The sequence below is a fragment of the Ctenopharyngodon idella genome, chromosome 3 (assembly GCF_019924925.1).
Source record: "Ctenopharyngodon idella isolate HZGC_01 chromosome 3, HZGC01, whole genome shotgun sequence".
Classification (NCBI taxonomy): Eukaryota; Metazoa; Chordata; class Actinopteri; order Cypriniformes; family Xenocyprididae; genus Ctenopharyngodon; species Ctenopharyngodon idella.
The window spans coordinates 57,593,929-57,616,862 of NC_067222.1; the positions used below are offsets into that span (position 1 = coordinate 57,593,929).

At 40.7% G+C, this 22,934-nt stretch overlaps 1 protein-coding gene across 5 annotated transcripts in view; it reads left to right on the top strand.

Moving 5' to 3' along the window:
• The window catches only part of LOC127508903 (uncharacterized), a 201,129-nt gene that overhangs the window by 125,292 nt on the left and 52,903 nt on the right, over positions 1-22,934 (top strand). Inside the window, exons 1-6 of one of the 5 annotated variants that reach the window (XM_051887397.1) lie at positions 14,088-14,186; positions 15,078-15,302; positions 15,406-15,559; positions 15,673-15,771; positions 15,910-16,049; positions 16,149-16,642. In XM_051887397.1, the coding sequence (XP_051743357.1) occupies positions 14,173-14,186; positions 15,078-15,302; positions 15,406-15,559; positions 15,673-15,771; positions 15,910-16,049; positions 16,149-16,233 (717 nt within the window). In that variant the 5' untranslated portion in view covers positions 14,088-14,172 and the 3' untranslated portion in view covers positions 16,234-16,642. Of the gene's footprint in view, positions 1-14,087; positions 14,187-14,950; positions 15,303-15,405; positions 15,560-15,672; positions 15,772-15,909; positions 16,050-16,148; positions 16,643-22,934 lie in introns of those variants that run through there. The other 4 variants (XM_051887400.1, XM_051887396.1, XM_051887394.1 and 1 more) reach the window with 4 other exon arrangements.

Here is a 22,934-nt window from a genome sequence, read left to right on the forward strand (position 1 = left end):
TGAACTGATGGCTAGCCTTAAATGTATATTTTTCTATTTTTATTATAATAGATTACAATTTGTTAAGATAAATGGCGAGACAATAATCTTATACTTTTAGGGGCGGTTTCCTGGACAGGGTTTAAATTAAGCCAGGATAGGTCTTAATCCAGAATAGTTAATCGTGGCTTAAAAAATGGCTTTCTGAAACACAGATTAAGTACAGATTGCTAAAACCTGGACTATGGAGTCTTGAATTAAAATAAACCAGATTAATTTAAAACCATCTGTGCTAATCTGAATTAACATGAGAGAGGGTGCCTAGAAAACATGGAATGAACCAAGAAAAGCTTAAAATTTCATGAAACTGACAAGCAAATCCAAGGAAAACAATGGCAGCAGAAAAAGACTGCAATCCAAAAAAAAAAAAAAAAAAAAAAACTTTACAAAACTTTACTAAACGAGAGACGGTTCTTTTAAAGCAAAATACAACAGTTATGGGGGAAAAAATGCCTGGAAATCTGTTTGTAATGAATTCTATTTAAATAGATGAATTATATAAATATAATTATCCTATGATTATTAATGCTTTTCTTTTGTACTTTACATAGCATCAAACTAAACATAACTATGTACACATGTGATAATCGGTGTTGGCAGTCTAGAAATGATACTGGTTTGATCCAAAGTACTATCATAGTGGTTACTTCAATATACATTTAGAAAAAAAAAAAAAAAGGCAATTCTTGTTAGCAGGTCCTCAACCCAAGCACAAGCTCTACACTTCACCAACAGTAGGCTAATCTCCAAAAAACACTAACATAACAAAAACTTTTACATAATAGAACATTATGCAGTAAAAAGTCTCTCCATATTCTCATCTAAGCACATTGTTAAAAAAACACAATATGCACAAATATAAATGCAATTTCTCATTTTTATTCAAGAATATTATTTTTTCACTGTGCTGGACCTTAAGCAGCTCCTTTTTTACTAATCACGTCACCAGCTTTAGAAAATATTAGTTCGTTTGAGTCCGGTGCGATGTGTCAGTGAGGTAACGAAGCTTCATTTCCACAGGTCACGTGACAGCCTCATTTCAAACAATGCTCCAGAACACTGTTTCTTCTGCACCTTTGAGTCCTCACTCCTCCCATCCAACCACAGACCGTGAGTTATGTCCTCTGTCTTTCATTTTGTGGAAAACTGAAGAAGGACTTTTGTATTTCTGTGGGTGGTTGACAGTTGTTGCTTTATATAGTCTAACTTCCAAATTTGGCGTAGTGCTGTAGTTTCCTCATTTGTCCATATCATCCCTCTTCCTGCAGCAGCCATGTTGAATAGTGCGATTTGTATGGAGGCATGTTACGACCAAATTAATGAACATATGCAAACGGAAAAATGTGAGTGAGTGAGTGAGTGAGCCCAGAGCGGTTAGTGTTCAGATTGCATGTTTAGCGAACCCTACCATAAGATGAAAGACAACCATACCTAGACCTCCCGAGATGGTCTTGATTCAGTTCACTTTAAAGGGGTCTAAGATAGTTTAGTGTTCATGTATGGACCAAAAATCACTGGTCCTTCAGGATATTTACAATTTACAGACAATTCTTGTAGGAATCTTTTAATGGTTCCAAAATATGATAGAAATTCTATTTAGAATCCTGTACAATCTTCTTATTGGAATCCTTTAGGATTTTTTGACAAGGTTTGCTAAATGGCCGCAACCACTTACCGCATGGCAGTAATCCATACAGTTGTTAGAGAAAGTAAGGTTGGTGACAGTAATACAATGAAAATCTAAACAAACACAAATAAACAAAGAAATAATACCAATACAACAAAAAAGAAACCTTTGTTTGGGCATTAGACGAGGACGTGACTGTTATGGAGACGGAGCCAGTCCGCTCTGCGATTGGGTGATTTCTTCAGGCCGCGGATTCTCTCTCATTGTGCTCAAACCGCTGTCCAGGTAAGTCACGAGACTTGAAAGTAATGATCACATTTTGCTTAAATGTTATAATTGATGCTTTTCTTTGCCATCAGACTCACATGGTTTTCATGTTAGGGCAACGAATTAAAGGCCAACCAATGGTTTCCTCATTATCACCAAAAAAACAAACAAAAAAAAAGGTGAAAATAGGCTTGCTAAAAAGTCTAACTTCAACATAAGCTATCTAGAAGATGTCATCTTCTCTCGATCATCGTGATTCACCCACTACGTCACTGTAATGTCTCAGTAATAGTGATATAATATTAACTTGGCCTAAAGTTACTGCACATGACGTTGATGAGGAACCCCAGACGCATGTTACACATGTGAATTTTTATTAATTTATTAAGTATTTTTAAGGAAATGGGAATCTCTCACTATTGGTGTACACATTTTACATCTTTTATCAACATATCTAGCCTACACTACATAATTAACATTTTCTGTTCTCCCTGCAGATCCTGTCAAACTTCACCTTTCCGAACCTATAGATACACCTGATTTTCAAAACCCAAAGGCACTTTTAAGAGCCAACCTCTATCTATCTCTTCATCATTTTCTATCTCTATCTCTTGCAATCTATATTTCTATCCATCTCTTCAATTTATATCTTTTATATATCTCTCAGTCTCAATTTCTCTATTTTTCAATCTTTCCTCTCTGTCTGTCTTTGTCTACTTGTCTGTTTTATCCGTCTCCGTCAGTCTGTCTGTCCATTGTGTGTCAGTTTGTTATAATACCAGGGGGGTCTACAAAAAAGATTTGTCCATTTTGTCAGGGCATTTTAATTTGCACACAAAAGGAGAAGCCTCTGAAGCAGTGCCTCAAAAAGAAGCTTCAGAGGTTTATATATATATAATTTTTTTTTTTCTTTCTTTTTTTTTTTTACAAAACAAGCAAATTTATTTCACAAAAAATACTGACACACACACACACAAGTACTGTCCCACTTTATTAACATACACATAAATTGTACAAATATGACTAATACCAAAGACATTAGAATAACACAAGACGTGTCACTCGTATTGTTTTGAATGGGAGAAAGTGCAATGTGCAATATAGTGGAATAAGTCCCGCGTCATCGCGTCACTGCAGTGGCTGTTAGAAACAGTCAGACGCGTGCCTCCGAAATGAGGCACAAGAGACGTGCATTTAGGACTGCGCATGCGCATTAGCTTGATCCAGCCCGAAAAACACTGTTTTTAGCAATGATTTGAGCGTTTAGAAACAAAATTTATGAGACAGTTGTTGTCAGATTTCATTGGTGATTTCAAATATGAAATTTAATCGAAAGCTTGGCAAACAGCTTTGGAGAATTTGATGTTTCCCCATTCAAAGAGATAGGAGCTGCACTTGAATGCCCGAGAGGCGTTTCAAAGATGGCCGCCAAAGGGACTTAGCTAATACTGATGAATAAATAAGCCTATAATGTAAGGCTATTAAATAGCAGTCCCAAACTAGTTTTTGTTAATACAATAAAGTTGGTAAGTTGGCATGAGCCACCAGAGTACTTTATATATGAAGTGATATACAGCACACGCTGCCGCGTTTTTCAATGCAATTCTGAGTTCATAACAAATACAGGCATGCATTATGACAGAATCACAGGTGCAATATACTAATCAAACTTTCCTATCAAGTAAACGAGAAATAACAAATGGACTGCATTCATACTACATTCATTAAAGCATTTTACAATGTACACACGTCAAGTGTAAATGTATGTGCAGCATTCACCCATTTGGTCATATAATCACAAAGGTTCTGCTTTTATTAGTTTAATAAATCTGTCCAATTGCACAGTGGTTACACAGTCTTATCAATGTAGGTGCTAAACCCGAGCTACTAATGTTTCAAAAAGTTCTCTTGTACCCTCATGGCATCAGATTCATCTTTTTGCTGTTTTTCTAAATAGAAGAGTTTTGCTTCTACTGTATGAGCCTTTCCTGTTTGCACATACTTGGTACACAAAAGCTAAATTCACTATGAAGTTAAATATCCTGAATGGCATTAACCTGGATGCTGTCATTAATAATGTTATATTCTCTCAATAATTAATATGCTTAGTTATTTTTGCTTTTTTTTTTTTTTTAATATTACTTTAAACAGCAAATACACAATGTTGTCATTTCATTGCAGCTTGAGAAAGGAGACCAAAAAGAAAGAAAACAAGTGTGAAATATGAACCCCTCGCTGCACACTCTCCACCTCTGCCCAGGACTACCTTCAGAAGATAGGCTCATTTTATGAATACCTTTGTGAAGGTGAGATACATGCACTGTATTTTCACAACTTGTGTTGAGTACGCAAAAGATTTTTTTAGTGTGTAAATCATAAAGGGATGGCTCACCCCTAAAACTTAAATTCAGTCATCAACTCCTAATCTCCTTGACAGTAGAAACTTGGGAGAGGTTTCCATTTTTATATAACCAACACAGAGTTTGTTAGCACAACACTGGATCTTTTTTAAAACAATTGAAGTATTTCAATATTTATGTAGCCTTAAACACAGTCATACAGCACTCCCTCAAACCATTTTGTAAGATTTGGCAAACTACACCAAGCCAACGCCGACGTACTAGTGGTGAGGAAAGCAGACTGCGGGGTTGGCTCACGTCGGCAGTGTCTGTGTCCAAAGTTGGCCTGACACACCAAACCGACGCTCGACACTCGACGGCCAAGTAACACGTCATTCTGCGCCTGCGCAAGATGAAATGCATTTCTGTACCAGCAGGTGGCAGTAGCTGAACGGCCAATCAGAATGATCAGATGGCCTGACGGACCGACGAGCTCCGACACCGATTCAACATGTCGAATCGGCCGAAAAAAAGCCGACGAGGACCAACTTCAGCCGACGGTGCAGAACACACTGAGAAAACTTAGTCGGCTGATGAACAAAAACTGCCCGACGGCCGACCGTCAGCTTGGTGTGTTCCTGCCTTAAGAAACATGCTATACAAATGTTCATTTGATTCATAGTGCCTTACAAAATTAATGATACTAACTTCCCAGAATTGATTGTCATGTTGACTACAGAAACCCTTGGATTTCATCAAAAATATCTTAATTTATATTTATATCAATATGTTTTATGCTGTCATGAAAACCATCAGCCTCAGCTTACTTTAAGTTTTTACTTTCCAACTCCCCATTTTCAGCTCCAGTGTGTCTTTTAAAGGGTTAGTTCACCCCAAAATGAGATTTGTCATTAATTACCCACCCTCATGTTGTTCCACACCCATAAGACCTTTGTTCATCTTCAGAACACAAATTAAGATATTTTTGATAAAATCTGAGAGATGTCAGTTCCTCCATTGACTGTCTTTGCAACTGAAACTTTGACTCTTCAAAACGATCATAAAGGGCCTGTTTACATCTGGTCACTTCATGCGTTTTTACAGATCGGACAATTCTATTTACACTTGGCCACATAAATGTGTCACTGCAAAACAGATATAAATCTGATCTTCAATTTCTGCACTATATGCAAATTTAATTTATTACACGTCAACGAAAGAAACAGATATGAGCGGCATTTTATTGATCACCAGCTAGCTAATTTCAGAATCAAAGACCGCAATAGGAGAGAGAGCGGCATCAGCACTGGTAAGATCAATGATCAAAGTTTACATTCGAGTAAAAACCTAAATTGAATCTGTTCATCATATAAAGCAATCGAGTCTCTTCAGCAATCTGATCTCTTTATAAACTTTCTTAAGAGTCAAAGTGTTTGTTGCAAAAGCAGTCTATGAAGGAACTGACATTTCTTAGATTTCATCAAAAATATCTTAATTTGTGTTCTGAAGATGAACGAAGGTCTTGCAGGTGTGGAACGACATGAGGGTGAGTAATAAATGGGGTGAATTTGGGGTGAACTAGCCTTTTAAGCAAACCAGGAAAAGAGCGCAACTCAAAAATTATTTAGAGTGAATGTAACCCAGACACGTTCTTGGTAACATCCAGAGGCACACGTGACAAGTCAGAGGCACACGTGACAATACGTCTAACATTGAAAACCTCACAGTAAATTTTTACTTACAGGTACTTCTGGCGTGAGACGGGAAAATCCAGTCTTGAGTCTTGTACCAAATCAATGTACATGTAAGTTATTTATCAACTTAAAAAAAAAAAAAACTGTAAAATGCATTATTTTATTAATCAAAACTACACGCCAAATTAAATGTTCTTTTGTACTGCAGCTGTAGAAAGGACAATTCTAGAAACTCTAGAGAAAATGGACCTGAAGATCAACCACCTGACTTCACTGGTCCAGTCTCTAGTGGGAAACAGGCGCTTTTTACCCCCAAATGCAGAACGAAGAAGAGGATGGCATCTTTCCTCTTGCATCCACTGAGGATCTAGACCGGCTGGAACAAAGTTTGTTAGACAGAGGGTTTATGCAGAGAATGGTAATTGTCAACCTACTAATGAAATGAAGTGTGTATGTTTACACTTTACTTGCTAAAATCTGAAATGAAGATTTTGTAAAAAAAAAAAAAAAAAAAAAAAAAATCTTTTTTCTTATGCTCACCAAGGTTGCATTTATTTTATCAGAAATACAGTGAAAACAGTAACAGTGAAATATGACTACTATTTTAAATTACTTTTCCATTTGAATATATTGTAAAATGTCATTTATTCTGATCACAACTCGATTTTCAGCATCATTACTCCTGTCTTCAGTGTCACATGACATTCCCATGAGCCAGAGTGGTCAATTATTGAGGATGGTTCTTATTATTATCTACATTAAAATAGCTTTAAAATTCTGCTTCATATGTTTGAGGAAACAGTGATCCTTTAATAAGGTTCTTTGAACAGAAAGTTGTTTTACTGTTTCACTACATTTTGTATCAAATCATCCACTTCGAATGTACTGGTAGGCTCAGATGCCTGTTATCATCCATCCACATGGTTAATCAGCGATACAAATACAAGAGAAGGCTCCAGATCCAATCAAATTGAAGTCCACTGGATGACGCGGCATCGTTGCGGTATTTCCCGCCCGGTTGATATTTTCAGGTAAGTGATAAAACCAAGCATTTAAACTGAAATTAATTAGTAAATAAACAATACAGAAAATGTGTTTTAAGGTGGTGTGATATGAGATAACCGTGTTGCAATTGTGTTTGTTATATATTACGTTATTAACCTATCGATATGTTACATGCTTTATGTGAGCATTAACATTGCTAATTAGCATGTTTTTACGTGTCTGAAGCTAATGGGGATATTTAGTTTAATAGTTAAACGCAAAGTTAGCCTGTAAAAATGACTTTTTCCACACTAAGACAATAAGGCTTATTGCATATATTGTGTATCTGCTCGTTAATGCTTCACTGAAGCTAGGTAACTGAAGGTTATCTTAAGTTGTAACAGTATGAATATAATTTGAAAAAACACCCACCATCTCGGACAACTAACATTATCTGAAGCAATTTAAGCAAACGGCTTTCCTCCCAATCTGCACATGATCGTTGACCTATGCAGATTATCAAATAGGCCACGCCTGCCCGATGACGCAATATCGTTGTTCAGCGTAGTTACGCTGTTCTGAAATCCCTGGAAATAAGTGCTTGCCGATCCCTGTTATCCTTACTTACACTTCAGTATTTGTGAACCAATATTCCTAACCGTATCTCCTTAACGTTAAACCATGTTCTCTGTCTCTTGAGCTTTGTTGCTTAAGCCCCAGGTATACTTCGGCCGTCCGTGTTCGTGCACCATCCACATGACGTAATTTTCGAGACTGCGCAGACGGTGCGCATGCAACAGCGCATGTGCAAGCAGGACAGAAGAGTCCACTAGGTAGCAATATGCACAGTACTGAGCACAGTGTCGACGAAGAAGATTGTGGAAAGAGCAATTTAAAAACAACACGCTTGAAACAAAGAGAAACTTCTTCCAAGACGAGTAAACTTGCATATCCTTCTCCATCGTTTTAGATTCTTGTTTAGTGTATCTTCCAAACTATGTTGCAATGATGGATGCACTATGTTTCTTCTCCGATCATGCCCAGCAAATGTCCCATCTCAGTGCTGCCCTCCAATGTCTGGTAGAGTATAGAAAAAAGTTGTACTGCGCATGTGTCGAACTCAGGCATCCGCGCGCATCCGCGGTTGAGTATACTTTGAAAGATGCGCAGACATGACTGCGTGACGCGTCCGGGCGCGGAAAGTGAAGTATACCCTGGGCTTTAGACCAAAGGCGTTTCAGTGTCTTTGGTTAAATCTGCTGTCTGTAACTTTTTTTGTGTTTAAAATTTACAAAAATTATAAAATGAGAATGTAAATCATGAATCCATTTTCCAAATGGTGTTTTTGTCTTACCCTGAATCATTATGGTACTCTTATAAATGTTTATTTTTGGACTATTTTAGACCGGTCTGGTAGGAACCGCTGCGGAGTATCACAGTACCTGCGTGACTCGCCATAGACATAAACAGAGAGAAGTAGCTCCGGCTACAATGTTCTTCCACAAGACACATGCAGTTCTGATTATTAACCGCTAGAGCGCCAAAAGTTATGGATGGACTGCAGCTTTAAAAGAACTTACTATAATGTCACTGCTGCAACTGGCTCAACTTTAATTGTTAATTTTTTTTCTTTTCTTTTTAAGCGTCAATGGGATGATATTCACTTTGTTTAAATCAACCAAAATCAACCTGCAGGTCAGCCAACACAGTTGTCAAGCTCCGCAGTTGGTTAATGTTACTCTAACCTTAGCATTAATGACACAAAACACAGTACAACGTTTGAAAATACCAATGAAAATTCCCCCTGGCAAGTAACTCCATGTTAATCGCCTATTTCTGTGCCGGTTGGAACTATGACACTCACCTTGGAAAAATATTTGCTTCTTTCTCTCTCTGAAAGACGACGACTCCAACGGTCCAATGATGCACTTTTCTCGAGCAGGACCGCTTGCACACGGACACGGCAGCGTGCGTCTGACCTGCACACTGATAGGCGCTTATTTATTTATTTATTCTCTGTAAATAATATTACAAATAGTAAGTCCTGCTCTATATGAAAAGTGCAATGAGATAACTTTTTTATGAATTGGTGCTATATAAATGAAATTGGTGCTATATAAATGAAATTGAATTGAATTGAATACAGTGGTATGATAAAGTGGAATAAGCTTCCAGCTGAGAACTGTTTTCCAGAGTCGTTTCCAGAATTTAATCTTCTTGTTGCCGTGCAGTCGGATAATAGCACCTTCTGTAATAGCTTCACAACCATTCTCTTCATTTTGTTATCGTGATTTAAAACTAACTCCACTATGTCAATTGCAAATTATTTGCCCCGAAGGTGTGTGAAGGCCAGGAGCTGAGTGGACAACTGATTTACAAACTGTTAAAATCAAAGACCTTGTACCCCAGGCCATAAAAGAAATAGAGGTATGACTTTTAAATGACTACTTGATCAGTTCTTTTACATTATAATGTGCTGTCTGAGTACGAGTGTATTGAGCTTGAGGGTTGTTTGACAGTGTGACTCCTTTTGTGGTGAGGATAAGAAAGATGGCAGTACAGACTCATGAGTCAGTAACTGAGATAACACCTCCAGTACCTTGCCATAGGACCACTGAATTGTGTTCTCCACCTCTCGCTGAGCCTGTTCCTACACAATCTTTAGAGTTACCTTCTACATCCCTCTCATGCTCAGCAGTGCCCTGCACTTCATGGGCAACTACACCATCCACTTTTCCAGGGCATTCTCTTGCACAGGCTTCAACATATTCAGCTTCAAATATGAGTTATGAGTCCACAAACCATGATTACAGTGCCTATTTTCATCAGATGATGAAGAGCTTAATCAAGCAATTCTTGCCAGCATTGAAACGCATTGGTAAGTACAATGAAAGTATTAACTAACTATGCTGTTGTGAGTTAGAGGTAATCCACTGCTAGCAGTGCATTAAACATTTTTAATGCACAATATTAAGGCAAAGAAACATGTGAAGAGGAGGGTGGTTCCTCCGCAAAGTGCATTAAAATGTAATAAAAACACTGCTTCAGGAAGATTCAGAGCATAATGAATCAGTGTGTCGAATCCGCAGTTCGGAGCGCCAAAGTTTGACACGCGATCCGAATCATGATTCGATACGCTGATTCATAACGCTCCAAATCTTCATTAAGCAGTGTTTTGAAATCGGCCATCACTAAATAAGTTGTTATTTTGTTTTTTTTGGCGCACCAAAAATATTCTCGTCGCTTTATAATATTAATATTGAACCACTGTACTCACATGAACTGATTTAAATATGTTTTTAGTACATTAATGGATCTTGAGAGAGGAAATGTCATTGCTGGCTGTGCAGGCCTCACTGAGCCATCAGATTTCAACAAAAATATCTTAATTTGTGTTCCGAAGATCAACGAAGGTCTTACGGGTGTAAAACGGCACGAGGGTGAGTAATAAATGACAGAAATTTCATTTGTGGGTGAACTAACCCTTTAAGCATGGACTCATTTTGGCTTCAGCTATAAAGAAGTCACTAAGGAGATCAACATAAGTCATTTTGTTTGCAAAATAGGCCATGTTTAAATCCAAATACTTGGGAAACACATTGAATCTGAGAGCTCACTTAACATCCCGACGTCATCCGCGCTTCTGAGAGAGGCGTTTGGATAGAATATTTGATATGTACTGCACGTTTTCCTCTCAGTAACAAAATAAACACACAACAAAATTGACAGCGGTGGCAGCAGAAAGAAAGCATCTGATCATAGAGATGTGGATATGGTTGTACCAACTCTGCAGTTCAGTATATTAAATAGCACTTTATACAATAGACTGCTTTAAAGCAAACAGCTTTACAGTATTAATATAAAACAGTCATTCAGTCATGGAATGGACTATGCACTTTCTGTTGTTAAATAGTTTAGAAATTAAAAACTGCTGTACTGTGATTGTGGACATTTAAAACATATACACATAAAGAATCCTGCAGTCACTTTACTATTTTCCCTTTACTTAGATTGCACAAAATAGTAATTAGTGATATAAATACAAATGATACTGTATTAATTAAATAAAATAAAGTTGCTTGTCAGGTTTTATGCATATGGTGGTGTGTTCTTTATGACCGTTTTTTCTAAAATTCATAGATGCAAACTCCTCACCTTTCAGTGAGAACTCACCTTTTTGACATCAAAATAGGTCACCTATGGGATTTGCATAGATCCAATGAGAAAGTGTTTTTTTTAAATGTATTTTATGTATTTGAGGTCTGAGATGTGGCAAACTGCATTGCCATCTAATCAGCAAATATTGTCTTAAATATCCTGCATAGCACTTCATCTTTTATAACATGAGATTTTAACCAAATGTTGATTTTGGTCAAATGTTGCAACAGTATGTTAATTTTTTTCAGACGGTGGTAATTCTTTTGAATTCAGCATTAATCTGAAATTAGCAAACAGACTCAGATTATGTTGATAAAACTCACGAATAATGTACAACGAGTATTGTCAGTTTGCCAGAACAACCTTACCTCACAGACTTCAAACAGCGCAGGCCACCTTGCCATGAAATTTGACACCATTGGTGCATCTCGAACAACTTCCTGTCTTCGATGTGTTAAAGTCTTGTCCATCTTGAGTTTAACACCTGTCTGTTGTCCCGCTTCTTTACATCTGAGAGAAGAGCTTTCTGCATTGCCTCCAGACTTTCCTCAGTTTCTGTTGATGGGTATGCTGAGCAAAAATTCACTTCAGCTCTTTTTGCACTTTCCTGTAGGTTTCTGTTTTAAAGAGTTCACTGTCACCTCTGGGCAGCCCAATTTTCTCAGGTGTGTGCGGTAATTAGATAGTTTATATTTTAAACTAATTTTCCATCCGCCACAACCTGTGCTTGATCCTTTCTCAGTTAAACATGGATGCCTCTTGACAAGACTCTGGGCTACCTGTTCCATCTCCTTGTCACTGACATAGACTTTATATTTCACAATTTCCTGTACTAAACCATCAAGAATGGACGACTTCAACTTGGTGTCTGGAATAAGTACAGTGCCATTCTGAATGTAAGCTGAACTTGCTTGCTGAAGTTTTAATTCAGCATCGTAAGAAAACTTAGGCACATGAAAAACAGCAGGCCAAGAGGATCGTGAACTCATAGACCCACTTGACGACAGTACATCTGTATGTTTTGCTTGGTTTAAGCAAAACCTCACTTAATTTTGATTTTTTCCCCCCAGAAAACGAGACATCTTGTCATTTTACTTGTCTAGTAAATGCATCTAGCGCCCAGGTGGCTGTTTAAAGTTTGGGCATCGCTCTGACATGAAAATTTGACAAAGTCCAAGATGGAGTCAGACTTCCACCCCCACTGAAGCTCTGGGCCATTTTTTGTGTATTAAATGCACCCTTTGTCTCTTTTTTTGTAGATATGCTTAAAATGTCACTATCTCTTACAGAGAAGATTCTGTCTAAGTTGACCCTATCAGCCAGTTCACCAGACAGACGTGGTCATTTCAGCAGGATCACTCTTGTTTGGGCGTCATCATGGCTGAAGACATGGAGAGAGCCAGAGATGCAGAACGTAGAAGCTCCAAACCACATTGTGTCTTGTCTTGCTTTGCTCATGTAACACACTGTTGACTAAACAAAGTTCATTTCTAGCTCTAGTGACATTGTCTATGTTAAACTTGTTACAGTTTAAACATGTTTTCTTGTATATTGTTTGTATATTTATACTGATTAAAAAAATGGTGCTAATAATGAAATTAAACTGGGTTAAAGGAAACTATTTATTCTGAGAACACTAAATAACTATATACAACAAATCACAGCGTAAAAATAAACAATAAATCAATGTTAGCATGAAGAAATATAAAAATACAAATACATAAAAAAAAAAACATTGTTTTCAAAGTTGTACTAAGTTGAAAATATCCTCAGTATAAATGATGAATTATATAGATGGATGATGTTTTCACACATAAAGAGCGTTTGTTATGTAGCAGAGCATCTGAATGTGTCATGATCAGTGATTTACAGCACATCTAATGTGTAAACGACAGGACCTGTACTAATGACTGCAGTGTTAATGGAGTCACACATAAAGTCTTTGTTATGTAGCAGCAGATCATGTGACTGTCATGATCACATGATGCAGTGATTTACAGCACATCATCTCTAATGTGTAAATGACAGGACCTGTACTAATGATGACTGCAGTGTTAATGGAGTCACACATAAAGCAGCTCACAAAACATGCTTCTGTCATTTTAAAGTAGCACAACTTTGACCAACTATAACTCAAAACACTGTTTACAGTCAAAGTAATGGAATAACATCAAAATACGGGAAATTGAAACACTCAAAAAGCTTTGTGATAAAGTATTTAAGACAACAGTCAAACTATATAACTATATAACTATATATATATATATATATATATATATATATATATACAGGGTGTATATATACATATACGGGGTGTACTCATTTTAGCATCACCCTATATATATACGCTATATATAAACTTCATTCCATCTTCATTTATCCATCCAGCATCCAGTCTCTAAAAGAGGTCATTCTTGAAGAATGGAAAAAGATAGATGTTGCAAAATGTTGCCAACTTGTTCATTCCATGCCTAGGAGACTTGGTGCTGTGATTAAAAATCATGAAGGCCACACAAAGTACTAGATGTAGTAGTTTTTGCTGTGGGGTGTACTCATTTTTGCATCAACCTAATTTGAGTAAAACTGGAAAATGTGTTCACTAAGTTATAATATTAACATTACTTTCATGTTATAAGTTAAACAGATGTTATATTAAACTTGTTACTTTTCATTTACGCTGAGCACTGTATATGTTACATTACATGTTGACACTATATATAAACTAAGTTCCATCTTCATTTATTTATGGTATCTACATATACTTTAAAACAGTTAAGGAGGTGAAGAGATTTTTGTTGTTGTTTGTTTCTTACTAATCTAAGCTGAACTACAGCACTAGAGCATGATGGGCCATCAACACCTGGGCAGGGGCTGCAGGATTCAGCCTGATTGGTTGTTTTATCTGGGGGCTCTTGGGTGCTGAGAGCTGATTGGCTGTTTGACCTGAGGTCTCTTTAAAGGAGCCTGTCTGCTGTAAAAGGTTACAGTTGTTTTTCAGTATCATCTGGAGATCATCTATTGTTTGTGACCAGTCACTGCTTGTTTTGGATATTCAGCATTTGAAATGGCTTCCCAAGGGTACGTACTTTCTATCTATTATCTAACTTTCTATCTGTTTGCCTTATGAACAAGAATGTTTTACTTAGTATTTTTGTCTTGTTTCCAGTCCAAGTATCTAAAATTCTACTAAACAAAGAAGCATTTCCTAGATATATAAGCAGTATATATTGTCTTGTTTTTTGAAGAAATAAATCCAAATTAAGTGAGTTTTTGCTTAAAACAAGCTAAATTATCTGCCAATGGTTTAAGATCTTAATTCAAACTGAAAACAATATTTTTCTTTTTACCCCAGTGGTAGATTATTTTGCTTATTTTGATTTATTGGGTCGTCGGAAACCAAGACAATACTTTTTACTCATATAGTAAATGCTTCTTAGTTTAAAAAAAAATATATATATATTATTGGACTGGATACCAGACAAATATAATAAGTGAGAAAAGCATTGTTTTTTGCAGTGTAGCAGTCACCAAAAATAAAGTTTTATATAGCTTATTGTCAGTGGAGACAGCTCAATTTGTGTTGCATTTCACCAAGAATTTGTAGATAGCAAGTCAAAATAGTCTTTGTGAATGAGGAAATATCAAGTCTTGATTGAGTCTTGAAATTGATGGGTAGAGGTTTCTTGGAATAAAATAATGGTTTCTGCCTTATTGAATGTCATTTTGTATTGGCTAGAAAATGTAGTATAATCTATTGGGAACAATGCACTTTTCTCTATAACTTACTGTGGTACTACAGGTCTTTCTACGTATATTCCTTTGTTTGGAAAGACCTTGTGTAATCTGATGCCGTTTGCTGTTTTTGAAAGTTGTGCTGCAGAATAAGAGTCTCATGACATGATGCCTACTTGTTATTTAACTTAGCGATATGTATTATATAACTCTTTTGTCGTCTTATTGTTCACACAGATCTTTCCACAGCAGGATCTACTTCCTCTGCCCTCACTGCAAGAAGGCTCCACGCTCTCTTCCTGTGCACCTCAGGACGGCGTGCATGCGCGACCGCGCAGAGGCAGAGGTACGGGCCACTGTGATTGAAGCCAAGAAAGAGATGTCTGAATTTACCCACAGGGAACGTTTCTGGGAGTACCAGCGTATTCAAGACATTTTGGCAACTGCTGATCCTCTTGCCAGGTGTGTAAATTACATTTTATGCTGCGCTGCTTTGTCATGTTGAAGTACAATATTCAATATTTATTCAAATATTTGTGTATTCACAACTGTTTAATTTCCTCAGGTTGTTAGACGAGATGCAAAAGAAGGGCTTAGTGGTAACAAACAAACCTCCAGTCCTCCCTAACCCCACACTGCCTGTGCCCTCTTTACCTTCATCTGCTCCTCAAAGCCCTGGAGAAGGTGCGAACGAGCCACATGTTGTGACGAATGTGACCGTAAGTGTATTTTAGTAGCAACAACATCTTTTATTTTACTTTACCCATTGTGCTCCACAGATGCGTGTACCTTGTGAGTGTTTGCGATGCCTGACACAAATGTCTGTTTGCAGGTTCAGGAATGGGAGGGGAAAACCCACATACCGAACGGAGCTTCAGTTGCAGTGAAGGAGGATAAAACAGAAGTACTGCTGACTGATGACCAGGAACATGTAAGTTTATATTCAAAATTACATTATAACAGCAGATTAAATATATTGTGGATAAAGTCATGCAAGACTACAGCTTCATATGTATGTTTTTATATTTTTATTTAATATTAATACAATTTATTATTTTTTCCCCCCCAGGGTTTTGGTCTGTACTTCAACAAGGTACGGCCGGCGACGCTTCAAGGAAATGATGCGAAAGCAGAGGACAAATTTTTTGTGTCGAGTAGTGGGAGGCCGATATATAACCCCTGCAATGATTCGAACAGACTCTATGCCAAGTAAGTGCTGTGTCATTTCTTACAAAATCTCAAGTACACAAATTTGCTCATGGTCCACTTGTCCTATTTTTTGCATATTAATGTTGCTCTGTGTTCTAGACACAACCTTCCCAGTGTGACCACGAGAAGCCGAGAAAAAAGGATGAATGAACAGACAGCGTTTGACCATCGCCATTTTCTCTAAAAACTTCATTTGAAGCCAAATTGGTTTGACAACTCCACCCGGAGCATGTGGTGACACAAGCAAAACTGGACAAGAGACTCTTTATGTTCTAAAGACATTGCTGTTTTTATCAATGTAGAAAGCCATTTGCTTCAGATTTTTAAATGTCAAATGCACCAATAGGTCACATTTCATAATTACAATGATGTTATTAGGTAAAACCGAGCACAGGAAACACAATCAAACAAACTGATGTACATTACAGCTCATACCTACACATCATTAGCCTTGAAATGAACTGTCCACAGATATATAATGACTTGAGTGGATTTTGTCAACTTATATTAGACATATATTTAGAGGATTTTTTTCATTTATTTAAGAAATATAAGTGTATTAGTAACTGTATTAAAAACTCACAATTCATTAAACCACATTTATCAAAACAATGAGGTTTTCATTTTGAGTTGCAACACATTTGTGTCACAGCAGCATACTTTAAAACAGTAAAGCATAATGTCAACTGTTATTTAATCAAAACTACTTAAAAACAACTCATGGATTTCAGAAAAACTGAAAAAGTCAAAACATTTAACAAATGGTAGGCTATTATAGATAAATGGTATATAGATGACAAATATCTAAAATTGTATTTGTCTTATTTTGGTAGCTTTTTTGAAAAGACAACTTGAACTTGAAAGGACACATGCACCAGTATAATGCCAAACCTAAGCAAATTAGGCTTTTTTTTTTAACTCTTACCAGGAACTCTGCATCTTTTCTTAGAAATGATCTTGTCTATTCTAGGCTTTGTCCTTTGCCATGGCCACTTTCATTCCCGAGATGCCTTGGCGCATCTGGCCCTCCTACAGATGCAGTTTCATTTTAAACACCTTTACGGAGTCTCGCATTTCAGTGATCAGCTGCTTTCGACCCTGGAGTTTTAAGAGGGTTGAGGTGCTCCGTTATGTCACACAAAAATGACAAGTCACTCAGCCATTTTTCATCCTCAAGCTCAGGGATGACCTGGGCAATTCCAGCGTTATGGATGTGACATCCCCCCCAAAATAGGCATGTGTTATGGGTGTGACAGAAGATGACAGGACTTTCAGTATACTGTACGAATTTCTGTAAAGTCTGTGAACTTTTAAATTGAAAGTATAAATATTGATATCCACATGATGAAGGGGTCTTAGCTGAGCATAAAAATATCAATGTTTAAAATATTTACATTTTTATGAAGTGTATTATGAGGAAAAAACAACGTTATGGATGTGACAAAATTCTGTTATGGATGTGATGCATCTGAAAAACATATACAATCTGTTTGGGAAATCAACAATCAAACCATCATGACACTTTTGTTGACCCATAAAATTACTCCGAATGCCAGTTTTAACATTAAGAAAACCGTCTGAAATTATTCTGAAGATTTTTAAAATGTCTGCCAAAACAGCATTTATTTCAATGACAGTGTCTACTATGGCAATTTATTGTTGTCAGTCTACATTGCATTATTTGTCATTTAGCTGACATTTCTTATCCAGAGCGACTCAAGTATAGTTCACTGTTCACTGCCCCCACCCAAATATCTGGGTTAAGAGCCTTGCTCAGGGGCACATAGGTTGCAGATTTTTAGATTGGATCCTACATCGTAATACGATATGTAAAATAATTGATAATGAGAGAAAATTAGGGTGAAGGACCTTATTTATTTGAAGAGTTCATTTGCAAAAACAGATAACTCCATTTTTATTCATTCTCACAAATCATGTTTTTTTTATTGTGCATTCCAAGTAATATCAATCAAACTGCAGTTGGGTTGTTTTGATTAAGTAATAATAACTCCAAAAAATACAGGCAACTTACAAAATGAAAGTTCATTGAAAGTATGTTTTTTATATATATTAAAAGTTTGTTTCTTAGCAAAAGCAGATAACTCCAACAGTCGTTTTTTGGCAAAAGCAGATAACTCCACATTTCATGTTTCAGAGTTAAACAAAACCAAGAAATTGCTTTCTAACTGCATTTAAAACACACTCAAACACGCACACACACACTAACCCAGGGTTCCCATGCGCCTTGAAAGTACTTGGATTTTAGACACATGAATTCAAGGCCTGGAAAGTACTTGAAAACAAATATTGGTCCTTGAAAGTGCTTGAATTAAATTTGAAATAAATTTTGTGAAAATTATAACATGCCCCTCTTAGTCCTAGTATATTTGTTTTGGAATATTATTTTACAATCAGTTTCTGAGTGTTTTCCATTGCAGTACTTCCCCTTGTTTGTTATTGGGGTTTGGACATTTGAACTGTGACACTTGCTGTGTCCAAAATGAACATTCTTATGGGTGTGTGCGATTTTGATCATGATCGATTAAAAGGTCTCCACGATCTGCTTTTGAAGAAATGTCATTGTGCTATAGTGCTTTCTGTCAGTTTCAGTCCTGGCGCCTCTGTCTCAACATACTGTGTAGTACAAAGCGACATACATTCACATCACATGGTAACACAGCGGTAGAGTTATTCTCACAGAACACTGCAGTTCCCATTCAGTCGGTCACGTTCGACGTACGTCGGACAGACCGACGAATAGGAATCTCGCTAGAGAGGCCAATCTACTTCGAGTGTAACTACGAGCCAATGCACATTGGCATGCAATCATATGCATCAGCTGCTCGCCTCGCAGCGCGGGTATATAATGAGCAGCAGGTGCGTTGCATCTTCAGCTTTTCGCTTCGGAGCCGAACCGTATGGTTATCTACGGAGTGTGTGTGAGAAAAAACAAGCCTTTTTCTTTGACTTCTCTTTTGTGGTGCAGGCGGACAGCACTGCAGCGGGGCCGGTCTCTCCTTCCTTTGTTTTTTTGCCAAAGAGCAATATCTGTGAGAAAGCCGTTCTCACGGCTGGTAAAACGGTGTGCTTAGGGCGCTAAAGAGCTGGTAACAGCTTTTAACAGCTGGTAGAGGCGGCTTTAAGGAGAGAGTGCACACGACAGGCTGCACTCTTCCTTGTCTGTGTTTGCAGCGGCCATTCCCCTGCGTGCTTTGGCACTTGAAGAGTTAGTCCCTAAAAGAGCTTACACAAGTAGATTCGCGTCTTTTTAAAGATGTCGTTCTACTTGTGTGTTTCTGGATGCGGTCGTTACCTGTCACCGCGGGATGGTCACCAACGCTGTATCGCGTGCCTGGGCTTAAGCCACGCTGAGGCGGCGTTTGTGGATGAGTCATGTACCCATTGTGGGAAGATGACCATCTCGGAGTTGCGATCTAGACTCCAGTTCCTGCAAAGGGGCGGAGTCCCGGTGCTGTTGCCTCGTTCCAATCCTCCTCAGAGGGTTGCTTCGGGCAGCGGTGCTGGTGATCTGAGGATCACGGTGAGCGCGCTTCCTTCGGGGAACCAACCCCCTAGGAACCCTCATCCCTCCTGCACTCTGCAGCCAGTAGAGCTGCCAGGGGAGCGTGGTGGACCACCCCAGAGGTGTGTACCACCCGTATCCTTTGGAGCTCCCCAAGATGATAGGATGTCGATCGCTGCATCGGAGGGTGAGCCTGACACTTCGGGGTATGATGATTCGGCGCAGCTGCCTCCTTCAGGAGTGACAACTGTGCCCGATTCGGACCCAGAAATGATGGCTATGCTTGCCCGGGCCGCCAACAGGGTTGGGCTCGTGTGGAATCCTCCACCGTGTCCCGAACCCTCGAGGCTGGATGATTGGTTTCTCGGGGTGGCCAGGGCTAATTCTCAGCCCCCCACCCCAGTTCCTTTCTTCCTGGAGATGCATGAAGAGCTCACTGGCACATGGACGGCACCTTTTACTGCCCGAAACCGTGTCGGTGGGTCCTCCTCCCTCACCACCCTTGATGGCGGGGCGGCTAAGGGTTATACGCACATACCCCCTGTGGAACGGGCCGTTGCTATGCAGCTGTGCCCTAACTCCACCTGGCGGGGGGAGCCGTCTCTCCCTTCCCGGGCCTGTAAGTACTCGTCGGATCTTACCGGCAAGGCTTATCAGGCCTGTGGGGAAGCCGCCTCTGCCTTGCACGCTATGACGTTGCTGCAGGTCCATCAGGCCAAGGCACTGAAGGACCTGCACGAGGGTGGTCATGATCCACAAGTTCTTCAGGAGCTTCGTGCCGTGACGGACCTCGCGCTTCGTGCGACAAAGGTCACGGCACGGTCAGTGGGTCGTGCGATGTCCACGTTAGTGGTCCAGGAGCGCCATCTCTGGCTGTGTCTTGCGGACATGAGGGATACCGACAAAGTCAGTTTCTTAAGGAAGTTTCTTAATTCCCCCGTGTCCCAGACCGGCCTCTTCGGCGACGCGGTCAAGAACTTTGCCCAACAGTTCTCGGCTGTACAGAAGCAGTCTGAGGCGATCAGTCATATCCTGCCGAGGCGGTCAGCTGCTGCACCTCCACCACCCGCAGCTCCTCAGGCTGCTTGTCGCCGAGGGCACCCTCCCGCGGCCGCCCCCGCTCCCGCGCCCCAGCAGCAGCCGTCATCCAAGCGGCGCCGTGGAGCCGGTCGTGGTCAGGGCGCCCAGCCCGTCCAGCCCGCCCCCAAGAAGAAGGGCGGCAAGGCCAAGTCCAAGAGGCCCTAGGACGGGCGACCCGGAGATGGAGGGGACTGCTCTTCGGGAGATGGTGACCGCACCACTCCTTCCCAACAGCCAGCGGCGGAACAAAAACAAAAGGAAACACAAGATTCTCCACCCGGCCCTCCTCCGGGGGAAGGAGTGGTGCGGTCACCATCTCCCTAGGGCCTCTTGGACTTGGCCTTGCCGCCCTTCTTCTTGGGGGCGGTACCCAAATTGTCAATAAAAGAGCAGTTTCCTACATCTCCGGGTCCGAAGAGGGCTCGGAGAGCAGTGGGAGGGCAAGAACCTCGCAACTCTCATCCCCCTCTTCTGTCGCCAGCGGACAGCAGCGAGCAGCGGGCAACCAAAGCCTTGACTGCTCCCTCTGTCCATCCGTGGAACCAGGTAAGTGTTGCACACCACACTGTGACGCCGCTTCGGGCCGCCTCGCAAAGAGAGCCCCCTGGGCCGCGTCCCTGGGTTCCACTTCGCTGCCTCACTGCGGGTACGCCTGCGGTCCCTTTGGTCCCGCTTGTACGGTCTCTGAGTGCCTGGTTAGCGCTCCCCAGTCCGTCTCGCTGGCTCATTCGGACCATCAGGCTCGGCTATGCGATTCAGTTCGCCCGGCGTCCCCCCAAGTTCAGGGGCGTCCTCTTCACTACAGTGAAAGATGTAGATGCCCATGTCTTGCGTGCGGAGATCGCTGTCCTACTGGCGAAGGACGCGATAGAGCCGGTCCCTCCAGCCGATATGAGGTCAGGGTTCTACAGTCCCTACTTCATTGTACCCAAGAAAAACGGTGGGTTACGACCGATCCTGGATCTGCGAGTTTTGAATCGGAGTCTTCACAAGCTACCGTTCAAAATGCTCACGCAGAAACGCATTTTCGAGTGCATCCGTCCCCAGGATTGGTTTGCAGCGATCGACCTGAAGGACGCGTACTTTCATGTTTCGCGACACAGGCCATTCCTGCGTTTTGCGTTCGAAGGTCGAGCATATCAGTACAGAGTCCTACCCTTCGGGCTGGCCCTGTCTCCCCGCGTCTTCACGAAGGTCGTGGAGGGAGCCCTTGTTCCCATGAGAGAACAGGGTGTTTGCATCCTCAACTATCTCGACGACTGGCTCATTCTGGCACAGTCCCGGGATCAGCTGTGCGAACACAGGGATTTGGTGCTCAGACACCTCAGCCAGTTGGGTCTTCAGGTCAACTGGGAAAAGAGCAAACTCGCCCCGGTGCAGAGGATCTCTTTTCTCGGTATAGAGTTGGATTTGGTCGAACAGATAGCACGCCTCACAGAGGAACATGCTCAGTCGGTGTTGAACTGCCTGAATACGTTCAACGGCAGGACAGCGGTTCCACTGAAATTTTTTCAGAGGCTCCTGGGGCGGCAGTAACCCCGCTCAGTCTGCTTCATATGAGACCGCTTCAACACTGGCTCCACGGCCGGGTCCTGAGATGGGCGTGGCAACGCGGCACGTTCCGGGTGGCAATCACTCAGGAGTGCCGCCAAGCCTTCAGCCCGTGTTCTGACCTCTTGTTTCTTCGGGCTGGAGTGCCCCTAGAGCAGGTGTCCCGGCATGCTGTGGTATTCACAGATGCCTCTGCCACAGGCTGGGGTGCCACCTACAACGGGCATGCAGTGTCAGGGGTGTGGACGGGCCCCCATCTGCATTGGCACATCAATTGCCTCGAGTTGCTAGTGGTACGCCTTGCTCTGAGCCGCCTCAAAGGGCCGCTACGGGGCAAGCATGTACTGGTCCGTACGGACAACACTGCGACCGTCGCGTACATCAACTGTCAAGGTGGTCTACTCTCTCGTCGCATGTCGCAACTCGCCCGCCATCTCCTCCTCTGGAGTCACAAGCATCTGAGGTCGCTTCGTGCCATTCATGTTCCCGGTGTGCTCAACCGTGTGGCCGACGAGCTATCACGAGCTGTGCTGCAAGGAGAGCGGCGACTCCACCCCCCGGTGGTCCAGCTGATTTGGAGAGAGTTCGGAGAGGCTCAGGTAGACCTGTTTGCCTCACCAGAAACCTCCCATTGCCAGTTGTTTTACTCCCTGTCAGAGGGAACACTCAGAACAGATGCACTGGCGCACAGCTGGCCCCGGGGCCTTCGCAAATATGCGTTTCCCCCAGTG